Genomic DNA, 21,412 nt, shown 5'->3' with positions numbered 1-21,412 from the left:
ATGGTATAAAAGATAATGGCATTTAAAGTCACTGGAGCAGGTGCCCAATATGGACAAAACAGCAGGGATGGGGGACATTTCACTAACTAGAGAAAAAGGAGGAATAAGGAGCAAAAGAAACTGGGAGAAGGGGGCCCTGTCATATCAGAAACAGAAAACAGTATCATAAAAGTTAAGAGAAGAATGTGTTAAGAGGGAGACAGTGCCCAAATATGTAAAATATTGATGAGATATTGAGTTTGATGTGAACTGAGATGAGACTATAGGATTTAACTGCATGGAAGTCACTGTGATCTGTTACTAAAAAGCCCTGTTTCAGCAACTGGTGGGGATGGAAATCTGGATGTTGAGAGACAATGATAAGATGAATATAGACAATTCTTTCATATTCTGATGCAAAGGAGAGAGCAAAGTAATTCATTAGACCACAGCCAGGAAAGCCAAAGGGAATGATACAGTAAAAAGGGAATATCAGTAGTGAAGGGGAGGAGTCTTGCAGTGGAGACAGAAAAATTTCTGTGTAAAGGAGAATGGAATTCAAAGCACAAGAGGAGATTTTGTCTTTTTAGGAGTGAGCTACTGTCTTCCTTTTTAACAGAAGGGAAAGCAGGAAGTGTGAGAACAAATAGTAAGGGACTAAAGATCTGTTAATGGGAAAGACAAGGGAATTTATTCATATTCCACCTGTCCCAGTTGCTTATATTTTGTCATTAAATGTGAAGTGAGGATATCGGCTGAAAGTGAGAAGGGAGATGGGATATAGATTTGAAAAAAAAAAAAAGAGAGAATAAAGCAGTTACTTTGAAAATGAGAAAGTTTATTAGAGACATGTAGCAGGACTTCTTTACAGTGTTGAGTTCCTATTTAAGGTCTGTGGTTTTGAACACAAAGTAAGACTAATTAGCACAGGTGTTTATTTTTCTTAGCAATATTTAGCTGCTAAGTTCAGGCAGGAAATTAGATAATTAGTTCAGTTTACCCAGAGTTGAGATTTTGCCAAGGAGAAACAGAGAGAAAAAGGACTAATAATAATAGATGACCACAAATAATAAGTGAAATGAGTACTTAAGTGGTAATGATGATAGTGAAAAGCGATAGAGTCAATGGATACATTTCAATAAGGCTGGAGTAATGCTAGAGAGTATAATGGAAACAGAATCAGAGAGTAAAATGCATACAGTCAAGATACTGAGGTGGCACAATTACTTTTCCTAACATTTTTCCCAGGCCATTTTATCTGATATTCATGCACACCTGCCCCTCCCTCCCTCCCTCCCCCCCTCTTGTTTTTCTTAATATCATGTGCCATATGGCATTAATATCAGCTTTATGTAACAACTCAACTTCTCTATAACTGGACCTTGATAAGAAACAGAGCTTAGGCTTCTACAAACAAACCTGGAGACAACTCCAGCTCTCTCATTTACTGAGTTATGCTACCTTGGGTTAGCACTTTTATTATTCTGAGCATCAATTTTTGCCTCTGAAAATTAGGTTCCCTTTTCATTTAGGTGTGGTTTAAAAATAAATAATGGATGATAACCCAGATACTTTCACATAGCAATCCCTCCTCCCTGAATACAGACAAAATAGCAAGTCTATTAACTATATAACTCAGGAGCCAAATCATTATGAGGATCCTACAGCTTCCTCCACCATTACATGTTCAAAATAAACCTTGATCTCCTCCACACACTCTTCTTCCTGCACCTGCACTACTTCCTAAGTTGATGGCATCACCACTTTTTTACTTGGGCTAAAAAAGAGCTGCCTTTTACTAACCTCTTTTCCCTATCCTCATTATCCAATTTGTCACCAAATTCTATATTATATATTAGGTGTAAGAAGTTATACATTCTTAAGTTTCACCAATATTTTATGTACCACTAAGAGAAAAGAATGAAAAACATTGCTGATTACAATTACAAGATACAATCACTCACTTGTAAGATGCAACTAGATTTCAGATATGTTAGAATAAGGGGAAAATGTACACCTCAGAATAGCCGTTGCATGGCAAATTTATACCCAAATGTTCTTCACTCCAATAACGAGTTTAGGTTCTCATTCTTTTATACCTGATCTATTACAATGATCTTCTCCCACAAATGTTCACATCTGTCCACCTTTCACACTGATTCCAGAGCTACCTTTCTAAGTATAAATCAATAGCTTTCACTGCTCTCTAGCAAGATAGCAATGAGTTTTCCCTACTTATAATATTAAGTATAGCATATGAAGAATATATCTAGTTCTTAAAAAGGCATTTCCCTTGATCTGCCATTTCAGTATTTGATACAAGGTACATTTCAACAACACAGATCTACTTGATGTTCACAAAAATAGACAGTAGAGGCTCCTATTTATGGAGCTCTCCTTTTTTAGCTTGTTATGTCTTATTGGCCTCTCCATCCTCCTGAGAAAACCAAAATAAAATCCCTCTCACTTTTTAAATATAAATCAAATGATAACTCCTCTGCAAAGCCTTCACTAATGATTTTTAGGATTAACCATAACTACAGTTTAGAAAAGTGTCCCCCAAAAGGTCCATATGTTAAAAGTTTGGTCACCAGTCTGGAAATATTGGAAGGTGCTAAAATCTTTAAGAAGTAGGCACTAGGGGGAATTAGATCACTTGAATGGGACCTGAAGGAGAAATTGGGACCCCAGACCCTTCTTCTCTCTCTGCTTCCCAGCTGTTATGAGGAGCGCAGCTTGCTCCACTAAGCACAACATACAATATGTTGCCTTGCCCAAGCAACACAGCCAACCAACCATGAACAGAAACTTCCATAACTATACACCAAAATAAACCCTCCCTCCTTTTAAGCAGATTATCTCACATATTTTGTTACAGTAATGGAAAGCTGACTAACACATAAAGTCAGTACCAAATGTGGGTTCTTTGCTGTGACTATATATGTTGATGATGTGGTTCAGAAATCTTTGGAACTGCTTTGTATAAGGAGTTTGGAAAAGTTTGAAGTAGCAGGCTAGAAAAAGCATAGAAAGGGCTGGGGTTGTGGCTCAGTGGTAGAGCGCTTGCCTAGCACATGTGAGGTCCTGGGTTCAATCCTCAGCACCACATAAAAATAAATAAATAAAATAAAGGTATCGTGTCCAACTACAACTAAAAAAATAAATATTTTTTTTTTAAAAAAAGAAAAAGCATAGAAAGCTGTAAGTGGAGCTTACTGTGAGATTCAGAAGACCAGAATGCTGATAGAAATGTACAAGTAAAGAACTGTGATAGTAAAGGTTATGCTTATGAGCTTTCAGAGAGAAATAAAAACTTTATTAGGAATTGGACTAAAGGCTACTTTTTTTTTTTACTTTGTAGCAAAGAATTTGGCTATACTGTGTATGTACAGACTTTGTAGGAGGTGGAGTTTAAAGATGATGGTGTAGACATGCTCAATGGTTCATGCCTGTAATCCCAGCGGCTTCAGAGGCTAAGGCAAGAGGATCACAACTTCAAAGCCAACCTCAATGTAATTCATCACATCAACAGACTTAAAGATAAGACTCTCATGATCATCTCAATACATGCAGAAAAAGCATTCAACAAAATACAGCAGCCCTTCATGTTCAAAACACTAGAAAAACTAGGGATAACAGGAACATATCTCAACATTGTAAAAGCTATCTATGCTAGGCCCCACCACAACATCATTCTAAATGGAGAAAAAGTGAAAGCATTCCCTCTAAAAACTGGAACAAGACAGGGATGCCCTCTTTCACCACTTCTATTTAACATAGTTCTTGAAACTCTAGCCAGAGCAATTAGACAGATGAAAGAAATTAAAAGGATACAGATAGGAAAGAAGAGCTCAAACTATCACTATCTGCCGATGACATGATTCTGCACCTAGAGGATCCCCCCACCAAAAAAAAAAAAACGCTACCAAAAACTTCTAGAACTAATAAATAAATTCAGCAAAATAGCAGGATATAAAACCAATACCCATAAGTCAAAGGCATTTATGTACATCAGTGACAAATCCTCTGAAAGAGAAACTAGGAAAACCACCCCATTTACAATAGCCTTAAAAAAATGTAAATACTTTGGAGTCAATGCAAGAGTGAAAGACCTCTACAATAAAAAACTACAGAACGCTAAAGAAAGAAATTAAAGAAGATCTTAGAAGATAGAAAGATCTCCCTTGTTCTTTGATAGGCAGAATTAATATTATCAAAATGACCATACTACCAAAAGATTTTGATTTAATGCAATCCCAGTGATATTCCTCATAGAAACAGAAAAAACAGTCATGAAATTCACCTGGAAAAATAAGAGACCCAGAATAGGCAGAGCAATCCTTAGCAGGAAGAGTGAAGTGGGTAGCATCACTATAACAGACCTTAAGCTATACTACAGAGCAATAGTAACAAAAACAGCATGGTATTAGCACCAAAATAGACCTACAGATCAATGGTACAGAACAGAGAACACAGAGACAAACCCACATAAATACAGTTATCTCATATTAGACAAAGGCGTCAAAAACATATATTGGAGAAAATATAGCCTCTTCAACAAATGGTGCTGGGAAAACTGGAAATCCATATATAGTAAAATGAAATTAAGTACCTATCTCTCCCCTGCACAAAACTCAACTCAATGTGGATCAAGGACCTACGAATCAGACCCAGACCCCGCACCTAAGAGAAGAAAAAGTAGGCCCAAATCTTTATCATGTTACATTAGGCCCTAATTTCCTTAACAAGACTACTAAAGCGCAAGAAATAAAACGAGGTGGGTTCAAACTAAAAGCTTCTTCTCTGCTGAGGGCCATTGCCAAGTAGGAATGACGCATCAAAATTTCCTTGCTAGCGTACCCCATGTTAAATGGATTTCGCTGTTGACATTGCATGTAAGGTGACCTTGCTCAAGGACCAAGGCGGATCCGGGTTTAGAGCTGATCAGGTTTGAGGAAGTATCCCGCTCCTTAAGTTTAAGGCGTTCCCAGTTTAAGACAAGTTTAGGGCGTTCCCGGTTTAAGACAATAGGGGTTTTAGGGAAGTTGGAGGTTGAAGATTATTGCTGCTGGGATTAGGGTGTTCCTGCTGCTTGTTCCCGTTGAGTTCTCCTGAGATTCAAATGGGATTTTGGAAAAAAGCCTTGTGGAGTAGGTGAATTGGGCGGCAGCAGAACTGGGATTTCCCCAGAACGTGTGTAGAGGCCGGTGTGAGTTTGGGAATAAAGAACTGCTGTTTGAATCTACAAAGCTGTGAGTGGCTCGTGATCTTGTGCCCAGCCAAGACTGCGGCACTTCTCAGCAAAAGGAACAATGGGTGAGGAGAATAGAGAGCCTACAGAATGGGAGCACATTTTTACCACAAGCACGTCAGAAAGAGCACTAATCTCTAGCATATATAAAGAACTCAAAAATCTTAACACCAAAAAAAAAAAAAAACCCAACAAATAATCAATAAACGGGCCAAGAAACTGAACAGACACTTCTCAGAAGTTGATATATAATCAATCGAAAAACATATTAAAAAATAGTCAATCTCTAGCAATTAGAGAAATGCAAATCAAACTACTCTAAGATTTAATCTCATTCCAGTCAGAATGATAGCTATTAAGAGTACAAACAATAAGTGTTGGTGAGGATGTGAGGGGAAAGGCGAGGATGTGAGGGGAAAGGCATACTCATACATTGCTGGTAGGACTGCACACTAGTGCAGCCAATATGGAGAACAGTATGGGGATTCCTCAGAAAACTTTGAATGGAACCACCATTTGATCCAGCTATCCCACTCCGTGGTCTAAACCCAAAGGACGTAAAAATACTATAGGCGCTGGGGTTGTGGCTCAGTGGCAGAGCACTTGCCTAGCAATGTGTGAGGCACTGGCTTCAATCCTCAGCACCACATATAAATAAATAATAAAGGTACATCAACAAGTGAAAAATATTTTTTAAAAAACAGCATACTACAGTGACAGAGCCACATCAATGTTTATAGCAGCACAATTCACAGTAGCTAAGTTGTGGAACCAACCTAGATGCCTTTCAGTAGATGAATGGATAAAGAAACTGTGGTATATACACATAATGGAATATTACTCAGCACTAAAAAGGAATAAAATCATGGCATTTGCAGATAAATGGATGGAGTTGGAGAATACTATGCTAAGTGAAGTATGCCAATCCCATAAAGCCAAAGGCCAAATGTTTTCTCTGATACGTGGATGCTAATCCATAATGGGGATGGAGGGGGAGCATGAGAGGAATGGAGGAACTATAGATAGGGCAAGGGGGGGAGAGAAAGGGAGGGGGCAAGGGGTTAGGAAAGATGGTGGAATGAAGTGGACATCATTAACTTAAGTATGGGTATGAAGACACAAATGGTGTGACTCTACTTTGTGAACAACCAGAGATATGAAAAATTGTGTTCTATATGTGTACTATGTATTAAAATGCAATCTGCTGCCATGATTAACAAATTAGAATAAATACAATTTTTTAAAAAAGCCAGCATCAGCAAAAAAGCAAGATGCTAAGCAACTCAGTGAGACCCTGTCTCTAAGTAAAATACAAAATAGGGCTGAGGATGTGACTCAGTGGACGAATGCCCCTGAGTTCAAACTCCAGTAACCCCCACCCCCCAAAAGATGATGGTCTAGTTTATTTGGCAGAGGAAATTTTTAAGGCAGTACAGCATTCAGGTGGCAGCATAGGTGTTACCATCTGCTTTTAGGCAAATATCATGAGAATCAAGAGGAAAGAACAGAACCGAAGAATTTGGAAGGTGTAGTCTGCCCAGAAAAGGAGCACTTTTAAAGGTGCTGCCAAGTAAGGTTCAGTTGCTAAAAGATAAGCACCATTAAAAAGTAGTCCAGTATTTCACACTGAGAATATGAAAGATACCATGAAGGCATCTCAGGCATCAGCAAGATGCCACTCATCATGGGCTAAAAGGCATAAATGTGCAAACTTGTTTCAATGACTCTAAGAGGGTTAGGGTGCCCTGCTCACACAGAGCCACCTACAGAATTGTTTTACCAGAATTTGTTTCCCCTTTTTCAGCTGTCAAGGCACTCTGAGACTACTGCAGCTGTGTTTGAAGCAGCAACAGGTCCTAGCATCACCCAAATGACACTAGTTTTTTAGGTATGCAGAATTTAAGAGTAAGCGTGTCTGTAGAGGCTTCCACAAAGATTTCAAAGGAAAGCCTAGGAAGCCAGGCAGTGTTTTAGCCCCCTACATGTAGTACCTGAAAGGGAGATGTGTGAAGCTGCAATAATGATCCTGGAAAATTAGAGATGCCAGGAACAAGAAATACCTGCCCAGGAAAGCTATAGGCAGTGAGCAGAACCAGCCCAAGAGAATGAATATATGGGCTGCACCCAGCAAGGTCATAAGAACTGGGCTGCCCAAGCCTTTTGGAGCTCATACTCTACCATAGTGTGCCAGAATGTCAGACGTGGACAATTAGGACTTAATGTGAAATATGGAGCATTAGAACTTAACTCTACTAGGTTTTGTGTTGCTTTAATCAAATCCTTCCTTTCTATGACCCTATTCCTTGCTTTTGGAATGGTAGTGTTCCCCATGCGTTGTATCTTGGAAGTATGCAATCTTTAATTTTTTTTTCTTTACAGGGGCTCATAGATGAGTCTGCCTTGAGCCTAGGAGGAGACTTTGGATTTGAAAGGTTTGGAACATTTAAGCAATGCTGTAACAGTTAAGATTCTGGAGACTCTTAGAGATAGGTTGAATGCATTTTACACTGAGACAGACATGCACCTTGGGAACCAGGGGTGGAATGCTATAGTTTGGATCATGCATAGCTCCCAAATACCCACATATTAAAGGCTTAGTCCCAAGCCTATGGTGCTACTGGGAGGTGGCAGAACCTATAGGAGGTGAGATGCAGTGAAAGGAAGTTAGTTCAGTAGGATAATGCCCTTGAAAGGGATATTGGGACCCCAGCTCTTCCTCCTTCTCTCTTTGCTTACTGGATGCCATGGGGTTAGCAACTTCCTCTATCATAAGCTTCTCTCATGATGTACTGTGCTGCCTGCCATAGGTTCAAAGCAACGAGGCCAGTCATAGACTGAAATCTCTAGAACTGTAGGAGCAAAATAAGCTTGTCTTACTTATAAGTTTATTATTTCAGGTATTTTGTCACAGTAACAGAAAGAAGCTAATATAACTGTGTCTAATAGGGTACTCGCTAACTTACTTAATGTTTACTTCTTTCTGCATTGTGCCTTGCTTAGAAAATTGTTTATATTCTGCCTTCCCCACTAGATTTCAGACTCCTCGGGGACAGTGGCAATGTCCTACTCTATCTACATGGAGCATCTGGTACAATGCTTTGCAAACTGTAAGACTAATAAAAGTGAATTATGATGTACTAAAATGAAAAGCTAAGATAATATTCCCAAAAAGTATCCCAAGAAGCAAAAAAATCAATGGCCACTGATAAACTGTGCAAAGAGAAGAGAGTTTAATTTCTCCATTTAACATGCTAAAATGATACAGAACAACCACAGACAAGACTAGTTGGCTCTGTATACTATAGGCCATTAACAATGTCACTCATAAGATAATCATTTGCACTGTTGGATACCTAGTATTATCACTGTCATTGTGCTGGATTTTTGAAACAGTTTACTAGTTGATTTCCTTGCATGGGGTATTTATCATATGATGATTTCTAGACAATGGTATAAACTGAAAACTGAAAAACTGAAAAAACGCATAATGAACTATTAAAACAAGTTACTAGTCATTTGTTTGACTGTAGCTTGCATAGCAAAATACAAAGAATGTATCCCTCCCTTAATTCTCCTCCAATAAAATACTCTCAATTGAAATAATCATTATATCTATCCAATTTACTCTTAAATGGGATCTGTGGGAAAAAATGGCACTGTTAGGAAATAAAAATGCAAGACCACATTTCATTTTTATTCATACCTGCATGCAAGTGACATATATAATCCCAAATTCATCTAGAGAAAGCATGTTGAAATGATATTTTAAGGTAATGTTTCATAAGACTGGTGAGAAAGAAGAAGAGGAAGAGTTAAAACAGCAAGGTATAAAACATGGACTCTTCACACGGAAGTGGACCAGAGGGTGCTGTCCTTGGTGCAAAAAAAAAAAAAAAAAAAAAAAAAAAAAAAAAAAAAAATTAACCCTATAATCTGTTTTCCTATTATGTCATTTTATTTTTTTATATGAATATTTTCCATCTTAAGAGAGATTATGACCAAAACCTTTCTTAGAACATCAAATATACTTGGAGAAGTCACAACTAAAGTTGTTGTCGATTAATATCCATGTCATCCTAGGCTCAGCTACTAGGAATTATACAGTCATTTAGGACAGGCTTTCTCATCTTGGGCACCACTGACTAAAGAATTTTTTGTTGTAGGAGGAAGTCCTATATATATTGTAGGATGTTTAGATAGCAGAATCCCTGGGTTTCACCAAGTAGATACCAGTAGCAGCCTCCTATGAACAATAAGAAATGTCTTCAGACATTAACAAATGTCAGAGATAGGTCAAAATCTCCCTCCACCCTACTGAGAACTATTGGTCAAGGATATCCAAATCAATCTTCCTAACAAGTTAATGGGGTTGTAAACTGAGACTCAAAGAAATAATGATTCATGTTATGATGACAGATCCTGAATTTGCATTAAGTGCTATTCCACTTTAAAATCACATACTCTTTTTAGTTAAAAAACAGTTCTTCCTTCCTTGCAGCAAGGTTCACAAACAATAATCTGAGAATAAAAAATAGGGGATATGTGCCTGAAAGAAGAGACTGTGCACTAATAAGAGATGATAAGAGTAAAGAAATTGTAGATCAGCTTGATCAACTAGTCTGGCAATTATACTTAATATCAATTCCTCTGCCCCTTTGGCATCCTTGCTAGGGAGGAGAGTCAACCTAATCTCCCGATATACTATTGTTCTTGTCACATCTTGTTTCCCTAACAAAGACCTAGAATGATAAGGCTGTGGTGTAGCAATGAATGACTATGGTAGGGGCCCCACTACTTTAACCTTGAGAATTTGGAAACTTCAAAATAAAGTTCCTGCATTGTTCTTGCTATGTTGTAAGAAACCTCTGGGTCTGAGCCAGAATTTATATTCTAGAACTTTAAAACCACATGAAATAAGTCAGTTAATAATATGTACTTATTGAGGTCCTCATTCCTACCTACCCTCTTTCCCCTTTCCTATCTTCATTCCTAACAGAAATGCTTCATAGATAAACTGGAATCCTATTAATAAATACATCAGCTGTTATATACCAACCCTGATAATTATTGGGCTCTATCAACACTTTTTGAGTTTATCTTTTTATTATACTATAAGTATCTAAAAACAATATTATCAAATGACTATATTCTTCAAACTTAATTTGGAAAAGAGAAAAAAATGTAGAACTTGTATTCCAGATGGCAAATTACTTGTGACAATAATACACAAGGCACATAAACCCACTCTTGGGAGCTTTGAGGCAATTAGGATTCAAACATGGGCTCAATGTACTAAGGTGGATGAATGACTTACTCGCCAATCAGCAATCCCCAGTGAACAATGATAAATGAATTTTTGCAACCCAAAATGAAGACTCCAAGTTGCATTAGATTCTTGTCCCTAGTCCTATCTTTTCAAAAATTTAAATCAACAATATGGGTGAAGAGCAAAGCATGCAGTCCTTGATGAAACAGGATCCTTTTGATAGTATTCCTAGCAAAAAAGTCCACACTATTATTGGACACTGTGAGAAGCTGGAACCCCTTCATTATAGGTAAGTCGGTTTCATTTCTGGTTACTCCAGTCAAAAAATTTGCCCTTCACATTAAGCAGAACTTTTAATACTACGGAGCTAGACCAAAATAGATTTCTTTCCAAATGAAAAATTATTTATTTAGTACCCCAGAAATATTATACGTGTGGAAGAATGGGTAGAACAAGCAGATTGGATTAGAAAAGTCAACAGTCACATGGAACCAGTTAAAATCCCTGTATGTACTGTGGCAATTTCCAGAAGTGCAATGGATTCAAAAAGCAACTGGAAGGAATAGTCACTGGAAAAGAATGATTTTTCTCAGTTTGAGGGCCTGTTTCAATGCCCAGAATAAAAGTTAATAGTTACTGAATATTACTATGTATCAGATTTTATAACAGCATTTATGTTTGATTTTATCCTTCCGAAAACATAAGGATGAGAGTTGATACTATTACCATTCCCATTTTACAGATAAGGAAACTGAGGCCAGAGAGTAATTTTTACAAGACCATATAACCGTAAGTGGCAGAACCTAGATTAGAACCCAACTAGTCTGAAGAACTCAAGTCACTCAGGCCCACACCTTTCTGCTTCCATAACAGAAAATATGCCTGTTTACAAATTGCTAATCCTTTAATTTTTATTATCTGATTCTTATTTTAGAATAAAATTAACCACTACTGGGTGGGAGTGGGGGAAAACCCATCTAAAGTGTTTGGTGGCATGGATGAGGTCAGGTGTTTTTGTATTCTACTGAAGACAGAAGTTCCACTACTAGAGATTCTAAGCTTTTGCTTCCTTATTAAAAAAAAAAAAAAAAAAAAAAGGGAGAAAACCAACCCTCATCTATCTCATAGCATTAGTGTGAGAAGTAAACAAAATAAATATATTCAAAAGCATTCTATAATCTACAAAGCACTATTCTATTTGATATCAATTTAGTTAAACACAAAAAGCATAGATTTGGTAAGTGTAAACCAGGCAACTCAATGTAATTTTAAAAGTCAGCTTACTAACAGAAACTAGGTATAGCATGTACAATGAAGACCGAAAGAAGTCCCCTCCCTATATTTTTCTGTCAGTTTTAAGACGACGATTGGAAATTCATTCAGAATTTAACAGGTACTTCTGGGAAATTTATCAGAAATCAAATATACAGGACTGAAGCAAATAGAAAAATCACTTCCTCCTTTCACCAGCCTGGCAAGCTGGCAGTGGTGGCAAATGCCAGCTCAAACACCATCCGCGCCCAGGTCATCCTTGATTTCTCTAATCAGAATCGATCAAGCCATCCATTATGTCCTCTCACAGCACGTCTGCTGCTTCTCTGGCATTTCTTTTGGACTGGTATCAAGAGTTATCAGTTGCTTCCAATCCTGACTTCCTTCTACTTCCTGAACTCAGCACAATGAACCTCAAACTAGTACTGGCTGGCACTCAAATATTTGCTTCATTAAGTTCTCAGGGTCAATTCTAAGCCTGGGGGTGTAGTCTGTCTACACAGTGGGGAGAAATTCAACCCAGACACAATCAAAAACCATTCAGGGTGGGGAAAAAAAACTCATTGTGTCAGTATCTTCCCCCTTCTTGATCCACGAGATTAAAAAAAAAAAAAAGTTCTTTAAAAATCCGAATGGGATGCAAAAACGAAAAAGAGAGGGGAGACCAAGGCCTGAGAACATTCAAAACTCCGTTTCCAATTCGTAAGTACTTTCTCCCACAGTTTCACAAATACATTAGGCACCTACTGCATGACAGAGAGAGGATTCTATCTGGCCAAGCATCCCCCACAGGAGTTAAAGGCCATCCCTCTTGTTTTAAATACCACCCAGGGACATCAACTATTTACTTTTCATATTCTGACCCCGGAGCAAAGACCAACCTGGAGGCCAGAATAAGAAAAGGACCTTAAAATGGACCACATTCTCCAAATAGCACAGCAGGCCCCGGAGCACAGACACTCCGGTTGTACAGGGGTCTCATGAAATTGAGGTGAGGCTACGAGGAAATGTGCTTTCACGGGTCATTCTCCACTCGGGGTTGCAAAAGGGGCTAAAATGCCACAGCGGAGCAATTCCGCTGCGGCCCCTCCGAGGCCGGCGTCGGCCCCAGTGAGGCCTCCGGCGGTGGCCACAAGCGCAGTGCAGCCTCACTGCCTGGCCGCGGGACGCTGTCATCCCCTTTACAAGGCTTCCAGAGGAACCCACTAATCACCGCATGCTCCCCTGGGCCCCGGGACACGGCCTCCCGCCGCGTGAGAAGAACGCGGGTGAGCGTCTTCTCCCAGCGCGGCGCCTCACGCCCCATCCCCGCCCGGCATCGAGACCGCTCTCGGCGCCGGAGGGCACTTCATACCCAACCGCGTTTCGTAGCTGTGCCCGGAATCAACCTTTACCTTCCCCAAGCAAATGTGGCACGTGATGGGCAGAGTGAGAGACAATGTAACGTTCTGCACGGTCTGAGCCATGGCAGCGTTCAGAATCCCGCCAACACGGAAGTCCCGCCGACAGCGGCTCCTCACCACCACCAAGGACGCGCGAGGCCGGCTACGGCGGCCCGGCAGGGCCTGCCCGGGAGAGGAAACGAAAACGCGCTTTCGCCCGGGCTTTTTCCGTTTCATTAAAAGGTAAAGAAAAACTTCCCCCAGTTCAGGTGATGCAAGATTCCTAAGAATGAGAAGAAAAAGTGTGTTTCTACACGTATCGACGATCTTGAAATTTTAAGGGCAAGTGTAATAGTAGAAGACAGTATGGATTAGCGATTTTAATTCCCCAGATTTTTCCCCGGAGAGTTTTATTGGGATGGGGGAAATTGCTTGAAGATGAAACCCCTCACAATAAACTGGACGCAGTCGAGAGACTCGAATAAAAAAAAAGACGTTATCTATCCATTTTAAGTTTCCCAAACAACTTTTCCACCCCTTTCAGTTCCTTTTCCATTCTGAAGTGATACCATGTGCTTGCTTCCAAGGGGGCATGATAATTTGCTTTAAAAACAGTAATTTTTCTCCTTATCTTCTGTATCCAGAAATAATCTGGATACGTTAATCTCAGCTCTCCTTGAGTAGTTTTAAGGATTCCATCCAGGAGCCTCATTCACATCCATAAGTGAGAAAGCTGCAAATGGTGTGAGCCATGATCTTGTGCAATGCATTTTAACTCTTTCAAGTGCATCCTTGGATGTGAAGTGTACCACCTTCTTGTGGAACTCCATGGAAGAATTTCTGTGGTTATAAATTAGCATTTCCCAACTGTAAAAAAAAGAAAAAAAAACTTAAAAGTTTCTCAATGAATCTTAAATATTAACAGATTTGGAATTTAACTGCACCTGATTTAAGTGAAGAAAAGCTGATGTGATGTATTATGCAAACAAATATAATCTGTGAGTTGGGAGATTTAGAAACTTTTTTTTTTTTACAGATGCCTTTATTTTATTTGTTTGTTTGTATGTGGTGCTGAGGATCAAACTGAGTGCCTCACTCATGCTAGGCAAGTGCTCTGCCACTGAGCTACAGCCCCAGCCCTAGAAACAATATTAAAGGAACATATTTTATTAATCTTTCTGAAAAGGAGACAATACATAGCAAAAAGCAGCCTCGGGGTTAGGAGTAAGGATTTATGGACCTAGACAACTGAAATAGAAATCTCTGCCCTCAACAACTTCCTGTGATCTTAGGCAACTTATTTAATCTTTGCCTCTTAGTGTTTTACGTGTGTGTGTGTGTGTGTGTGTGTGTGTGTGTGTGTGTGTGTTAAATGAGGGCAATTTATGCTTAGTATGATGTGTATAAAAAGGGCCAGGCAATAGTGCAATGGGAACAGATAGTAGTTCACTTGAAGAATCCCAAATCTATCTCAAAACGGCTTACAAGTGGCAGTGAGAGTTCTTTCAAATAGTTTAGCAACTTTATTCTCTAGCAGTCAGAGACCATAATATGCTTGCAATTGGAGAGCTGAACAAAATAATCATACTGATTCTGTTTAATGTAAACTTTTTCAGAATGTCTGGCATAAGTCATCCAATTTGGTGATTTCCTTAAAAAGTCATATTTATATGAAGTCCAGAATTCTCCTGTTCTGCTAATTTATCTTTCAAGTCTCTGGCTGTGAAGCTCCAGATCATCACCTACTGTCATTCTGGTTTCATCTTTTCCCATCTTAATGTTTTCTTTTGCCTAGGCTTGTTAACATGATATTTCAGGGCCTCCTTCTACAGCTTCTGAATGGGGCATAGGAGTAAGAATGTTCAGCCTCTGACATCCATCCCTGGAAACAGTATATCAGAAAGACACATTGAAGACACTTCTTTTTAAAAAGACTTTTCCTTCACTTACCAGGCAAGTTAATTTCTTATATATTATCCCTGTGATTGGTGTCAATATCTAGTAACAAAGATCAATTTAACACATTATTGCTTCCATTTTAAGTAGAAAATTAAAACCTAGACTATTTCCAACATCTTCTTTCACATTTATTACTGTTATCATAGTTTATCATAGTGCTGTTTTAGTGCTCTGACCATACAACTATTTCTATGCTGATCACATTCTATTATAGTTGATTATGTGCTTACCACCACAACAGACTATGTTTCTCCAGGCTAGGGATTACATCTAATTTATCCAGTATCTAGTACTAAGTGAATATTCCACAAACAGCCTTAGCCATTGCCTACTTTTTTTATAAGCCCAAGCTGTTTTATGTTAAACATGTTTACTTGTTTTTACCTCAAAACAGAAGACCATGTTACTCTTGAGAATTATAAAAATAATAGACTAATTTTTTAAAAAATTAAGATTTTAAAAATATATCAAATATTAAGTAAAATTTTCTTTATTCTTTTGCCACATCTCTCTAAATCTTTGTGATGTTCACTATTAACATTCTAGCACATGTCCTTGCAAACATTTTAGTTAATATGTTACTATATGCATTAGCACAAATATAATCATACTGCAACATAGACACTTTGTATATTTATGCGTTGTGGATAGATACACACACACACACACACACACACACACACACACAAATAATATTGCTAGCAATACATGTTGATCAGGACTCTCTCAAGGTCCAGATTGATTCCAGGTTATTTTATTTTTTTTAATATTTATTTTTTAGTTGTAGTTGGACATAATACCTTTATTTATTCATTTTTATGTGGTGCTGAGGATCAAACCCAGTGCCTCACACGTGCTAGGCGAATGCTCTACCGCTGAGCCACAACCCCAGACCCATTCCAAGTCATTTTCTGAGCTTTGCTTTTAATAATGCAAGTGAGTCAAGATCAAGAACTATCTCTTCTCTCTATTTTATGAAGGGGATTTCCTAGTTTTTTGATAAATCATGTTCTAAACAGACATTGTTTAGCTCAAATAGTGTGATGATGCTATAATTTCTCTAAAAGGAAGATAAAGATCACATGGCTCATTGACTTTCTGCTTGATTTCTATTTCACCTTCTTAACAGCCTCATATGAGAAATCCTGTGACTGGAGGAATTCAGTTACGTATGACATCCAGAATAGGCTAAGGCCTCCTAAACTATTTTTTATACATCTGTAGATCTACAGAGGCTTTGGGGGTCATCATGAAGTCCTTCCTTTTATATATGAGGAAATTGAGGCAAGGATAAGGTAAACCACTGGATAATAGTTAGAAGTGAAGTTAAATCCTAGATTACACTTGATGGATTCTCTCAGATTGTTGGCCCAATGCCTTCATGTAAGTGCAAGATGTATTATTATTAATAAAGTAGTTCAGTAATAAAAAGTCAGTCATAATTGAATTTCTTTGCTAAGAAAACCATCAAATAGCTGTGGAACACCTTTTACCCCTTGTTTAAATCAGATTCATTTTAATGATAAATTATTTAAAAGCAAGTTTAAAAAAATATAAAATCTTAAGTGCTATTAAAAATTGATTAGGAATGCATTATTCTTTCATTGACCCAGTTCAGATTGTTTTTTAATTTTTTTGGTCAAAGCTAATAAATTTGAGTAGATGTTTCAGACAGACGTTTTGTAATCATTTGGTCATCAGTCAATTAATCACAACTTCATAAATATTGATTTCAGATTACATTTATTTTTCATTCCTGAATGACAATTTTTTGTTTGTTTTAAATTTATACACCCCCACATGGATTGTGGTTAAAACTGAGAAAACTCATAAAAATTGCATTAAAAATTTATGAGAGGTGCTAGCCCAGTTGCACAGACGTCAGGTGTGGTACCATCCTCTCAAAAACTTGGGAATCCTGAGTTAAAATATACCGAGATGGTGGTAGCAAAGATGTTTTACTACAGTAGAAAAACTTGGGTTTCTTGTACATAGTAGCTTTTGTTTTTATTTATTTTTAGAATATATGTTACCTGTTATCCATGTTCATTGCAAAACAATTCACTCTTTTAATGCATGTTTATTAAGTGTTAAGAAACAACTCACTCAAAGTTCTACTTAATGGAGTTTACATTCCAATGGGTAAGTCACACTGCCCTAGCTTGAAACTAAACCTGTCTTCTCAAGTAGCAATAGAGAGTTTAATATTAAACCTGCACATCAAGTTGAAATGTAATCACAGGATAGTTATTGTGGAATAAATAAAAGTAATTTGTTATTTATTTCTTCATCCCACAACATTTAAATACTTTTTATGTGCCACACATCACTCAAAGGCTGGGTATATAGATGTGAATCAAACAAACAATATCCCTGCCTTAATTTATTCATTCAACAAATATTTTAATGACTAGCAGTAATGTGCCAGCCACTCTACTATTAATGAGCCACTTTAGAAACGGAATAACAGAATCCAACTATTGTATTTCATCCAAAAAATGCCAATTTTTACAGTAATTTTTGTTCTGGATGCTCTTGTTATTGGTTCACCCCAACCATTGTGACATAGCAAGTTATAATTTTAAATATATTAAAATGTTGCAAGTTGGGCAATAGTTTTAAATTAAGTCATCTTTAAGAGAATAGGTTAGTTCCACCCAAGGCTAAGTGTTGCTTCACAAATGTTTGTTGAATACTAGAGAATAAATGAAGAGGGCTGGGGATATAGTTCATTTGGTAGAGTGCTTCCCTTGCAGGCACAAGGCCCTGGGTTCAATCCCCAGCAACACACACACACACATACACACACACACACACACACGAATAAGTGAAGAAAATACTATCTCCAGAAAGATTGTAACACAACCACCAGGGCAGAGAGGTTATAGGACTTGACAAAGTAACAGAACAGAGAATTCAACTTAAAGATTCTGACTGCTTTTGATTTTAAGTTGCCCATCGGAGAACATGTGTTTCCTTTTTGCACTCATTTTAGGTGTGAGCAAAATCTCCAAAGGATGCTCCTCCATAGGAACTCAAAGCCAGGGCCCTTTAAGTAAAACTAATGTTTCTATACTATTTACCAATGGTCCATAAATAATTGCATTTGGTTTGAGGGTACCTACCCCACAATGGCATCCTGAACTTGGTCATGGTGTCCTTATCAGCTGGCCAGGACTTGTCAGGATGTTTTTTCTGAAAATAGGGCCCAACACCTCTTTTACACACACAATGTTCTCAGTTATTGTTTAAGCAATCATTTATTTTAAGTGTTATTTATGATATGACTTCATTTTCCTAGATCAGAATCTCTTTCAACTCTGGCTTCACTTTCTTTGTCCCCTCCCACCATTCATTTTGGCCACTGCATATACATTTGATACGTGGTAATCTCAACAACAAATGCTTTGGACATCAAGGTAGGTAGAAGATAATTCTGTCACTGCAGCTTACCTGCCTGTGTGATGGAGGGCAAACCACTGCACCTCTGTGGATATCAGACCTCTCATCTGCATGTTAGGAGGATCAGGCAAAATGACCTCAGAAGAAGTTGCTTAAATAATGTCTAAAATGTTATCTAATTATTGTATAAAATAGCTATCAAATACAGAACTTCCATATATGGTTCTAGGGCAGCATAAGTGGTTGCTGCATTCCCAGAGACCAGGGACCAGTTAGCCACCTAGGAGATCCATGAAATGGACAGAGGCACCTGGAGAAGCTGTGAACTGTGCCATAGAGCTTCACAGGTGGTATTATTTTGATGAACTTAGTTTGCTTTGGGTTTTGCTCCAAGCCTTAAAAGGCTAGAAAATGGAATGTACCAGGGAAATCAGTACTCATCAGATTCACTTGAATCAGACTCACCTATATGATAAACACGAAGAAGAATGCAAATTCATGAATTCACAAAGAGGGAATTTTGTGATTGTTATCTTTCACTGGGCAACCATTACTTTGAAGCAATGTAAAGTGGAGAGTCTGGAGGGTTGTGGCTCCTTGGCCATGTGAATGCTAGAGAGAGATCTCTGAAAAAGCTTCTCTCTGCTCTTCTTAGTCGGGCTCTCTGTTGGAGAGAGTTTGTTGCATGTTTGCTGTGGGCTTCTGTGCCTAGGTGTCTCCCCATCTTCTCATTTTCCTCTTTTGGTGGCCTTTTTGCTTTTGAGATATGCCATTATTACTAATAATACTGCCAATCTCTGCTCTTATGGGCCTCAGAAATTACCTATATTCTTCCAGTAGATATGTTATATATATAAGTTTAACTTTAAGATGAATAAAAATGGTTTCTTTGTTGAAAGGCAATGAAGAGAAGTTTTTTTGTTTTTGTTGTTTTGTTTTGTTTCATTTTGTTTTGTTTTTTCTTTTTTTTTTCAGCTTTGGGGATCCATCCCAGACCTCAAGCACATTAGGCCAGTACCTCTACCTCTGAACTACATCCTCAACTCGTAGGAGAAACTCCTTCTCAGCTACAGCTATAAAAAGGAACTTTCATAAGTCAATAGGCTGGTACTCATTTTTCTTTATTTTTTAAAGATTCTCAATGTATTTTTAAGAATAAAAGAAATTGCCAATAAGTATTGTTTGTTTTTTTGCTGATTGTAATGTACAACAGATTTCTTTTTCTTGCTCTACTGGGAATTGAATGCAGGGGCACTCTAGCTCAGCCTTTTAATTTAATTAAATTAATTTATTTATTTGAGACAAATTCTTGCTAAGTTCCCCAGGCTGACTTCAAACTTGCAATCCTCCTGCCTCAGCCTCAAGAATAGCCACTATGCCGGGCTTACTATATAAGTTCAGATTGAATACTAGATTTTTCCTTTTCCTCTCATTGGTGTGTCTCTACACTGAAGTATTTATATTCTTTTTGAGATAGCAGTTAAAAGGAAAAATTTGGTTCTTTTAATAAATATGAGATTTGAGCCAAGTGAAATCTAGTATTCCCTTACCTATTCACTCTAAACAAGATGGTATTTTTACCAACCCAAAAGTCATTTGACCAACACTTGCCTTTCTTCAATTTTCTCCTCTCCTTAGCTTTCTATCAAAGCATAAGGTTAAACATACGTTTTCAAGAACTAGCCTGAACCTCATTATGCCAGCTTTGCAAAAACTGAGAGGAAGTAAAAATCTGACTCTTATTGTAATTTATTTCCTAGACACATTAACTCTGCCAAAGCTGCAAAAAGTAGTCCAGTGAAAATAGTGAGAAGTTCAGCCTGGCAGATCTTTCTGCAATGCCTACTATGCTTCCCTTACAATGATCCTAATAAGGGGATGTCCTGCCATACTTTCTGTTTTATAATTCAGAGAACTGAGGTTCAGAGAGGAAGCAGAGAATGCATAGCTATAAGTGCCATTAATGGAATTTCTGACTTGTATTCCAGTGGCTGGTCAGTCAACAATCCTTTGTCAAAGATGCACTATGTTACAGAAATCATTTGTTACACCTGGATATGACATGATGTCTGCCTTCCAGAACTTGAGTCACTCAATGTAAAACTTAATGAAATATATTAGGATAGTATAGCCATAACAGCTACCACCTAGGGAGAAGTTACTTTGGGATAGGCATGAAATCTGCACAGTGGTATGGGGACACTAAGGATTAAGTCTCTTTCAGGGTAGGGATTAAGTAAGTTTTTCCATCTCTGGAAAAGGATGATCAGGATATTCAGTAGCAACCAAGGATAGCAAGCTCTTAAAACCTAGAGAAACTGGCTGGGTGAGACAGTATCTTTTGTCCATCATCAAGATGCATTCAAAGGGAAAGAAATTTGGGACTATATCCAGACTTCTAGCAACAACAAAGGGGGCAGGTGTGGAACATAGGCAATTACTGAATTTATGGATTCACTCAAGAGTCAGTATTGTGATGCATGATTTCACTTACATGAAATCTAAAAATGTTAAATTCAAAGAGTAGAGAATAGAATGGTATTTACCATGGCTGGAGGTGAAGCAATGTTGGCTGAAGGGTGTATCACTTCAGATGGAAGGAATGAGTTTTTGACATCTATTTCAAAGCATGGTGATTACAGTTAATAACAAGGTAATGTGGTAATGTGCATTTTCAAATGTTTAAGAGAGTAGATTTTACACATTTACATTGTGACAAAACACATATGAGGTTAAGAATATGTTAATTAGCTTGATTTAATCATTCCAGAGTGTATACATATATCAAACATGATATTGTTTCCCACCATATATACAATTATTTTTTGCCAACTTAAAAATTAATAATAAAAGATTTAGTATTGTGGCCTTCAGTTGAGTACTCATTGCCTGAAAGAATTA

At 37.9% G+C, this 21,412-nt stretch overlaps 1 protein-coding gene and 1 long non-coding RNA gene across 2 annotated transcripts in view; one reads left to right on the top strand and one right to left on the bottom strand.

Moving 5' to 3' along the window:
• The window catches only part of OBI1 (ORC ubiquitin ligase 1), a 50,332-nt gene extending 36,958 nt beyond the window's left edge, over positions 1–13,374 (bottom strand). The window contains exon 1 of the mRNA XM_081290092.1: positions 13,163–13,374. Within this exon, the coding sequence (XP_081146218.1) occupies positions 13,163–13,234 (72 nt within the window). The 5' untranslated portion in view covers positions 13,235–13,374. The remainder of the gene's footprint in view (positions 1–13,162) is intronic.
• Positions 13,263–19,691, top strand: LOC308646743. Its single transcript, XR_014021467.1, has 4 exons — positions 13,263–13,393; positions 14,946–15,103; positions 18,411–18,528; positions 19,487–19,691. It is a non-coding gene; the product is annotated as an uncharacterized lncRNA (long non-coding RNA).
• The last annotated feature ends 1,721 nt before the right edge of the window (positions 19,692–21,412 follow it).

Source organism: Spermophilus citellus (genome assembly GCF_964194105.1).
Source record: "Spermophilus citellus genome assembly, chromosome: 1".
Taxonomy (NCBI): Eukaryota; Metazoa; Chordata; class Mammalia; order Rodentia; family Sciuridae; genus Spermophilus; species Spermophilus citellus.
This window is presented reverse-complemented; position numbering and strand designations above follow the sequence as displayed.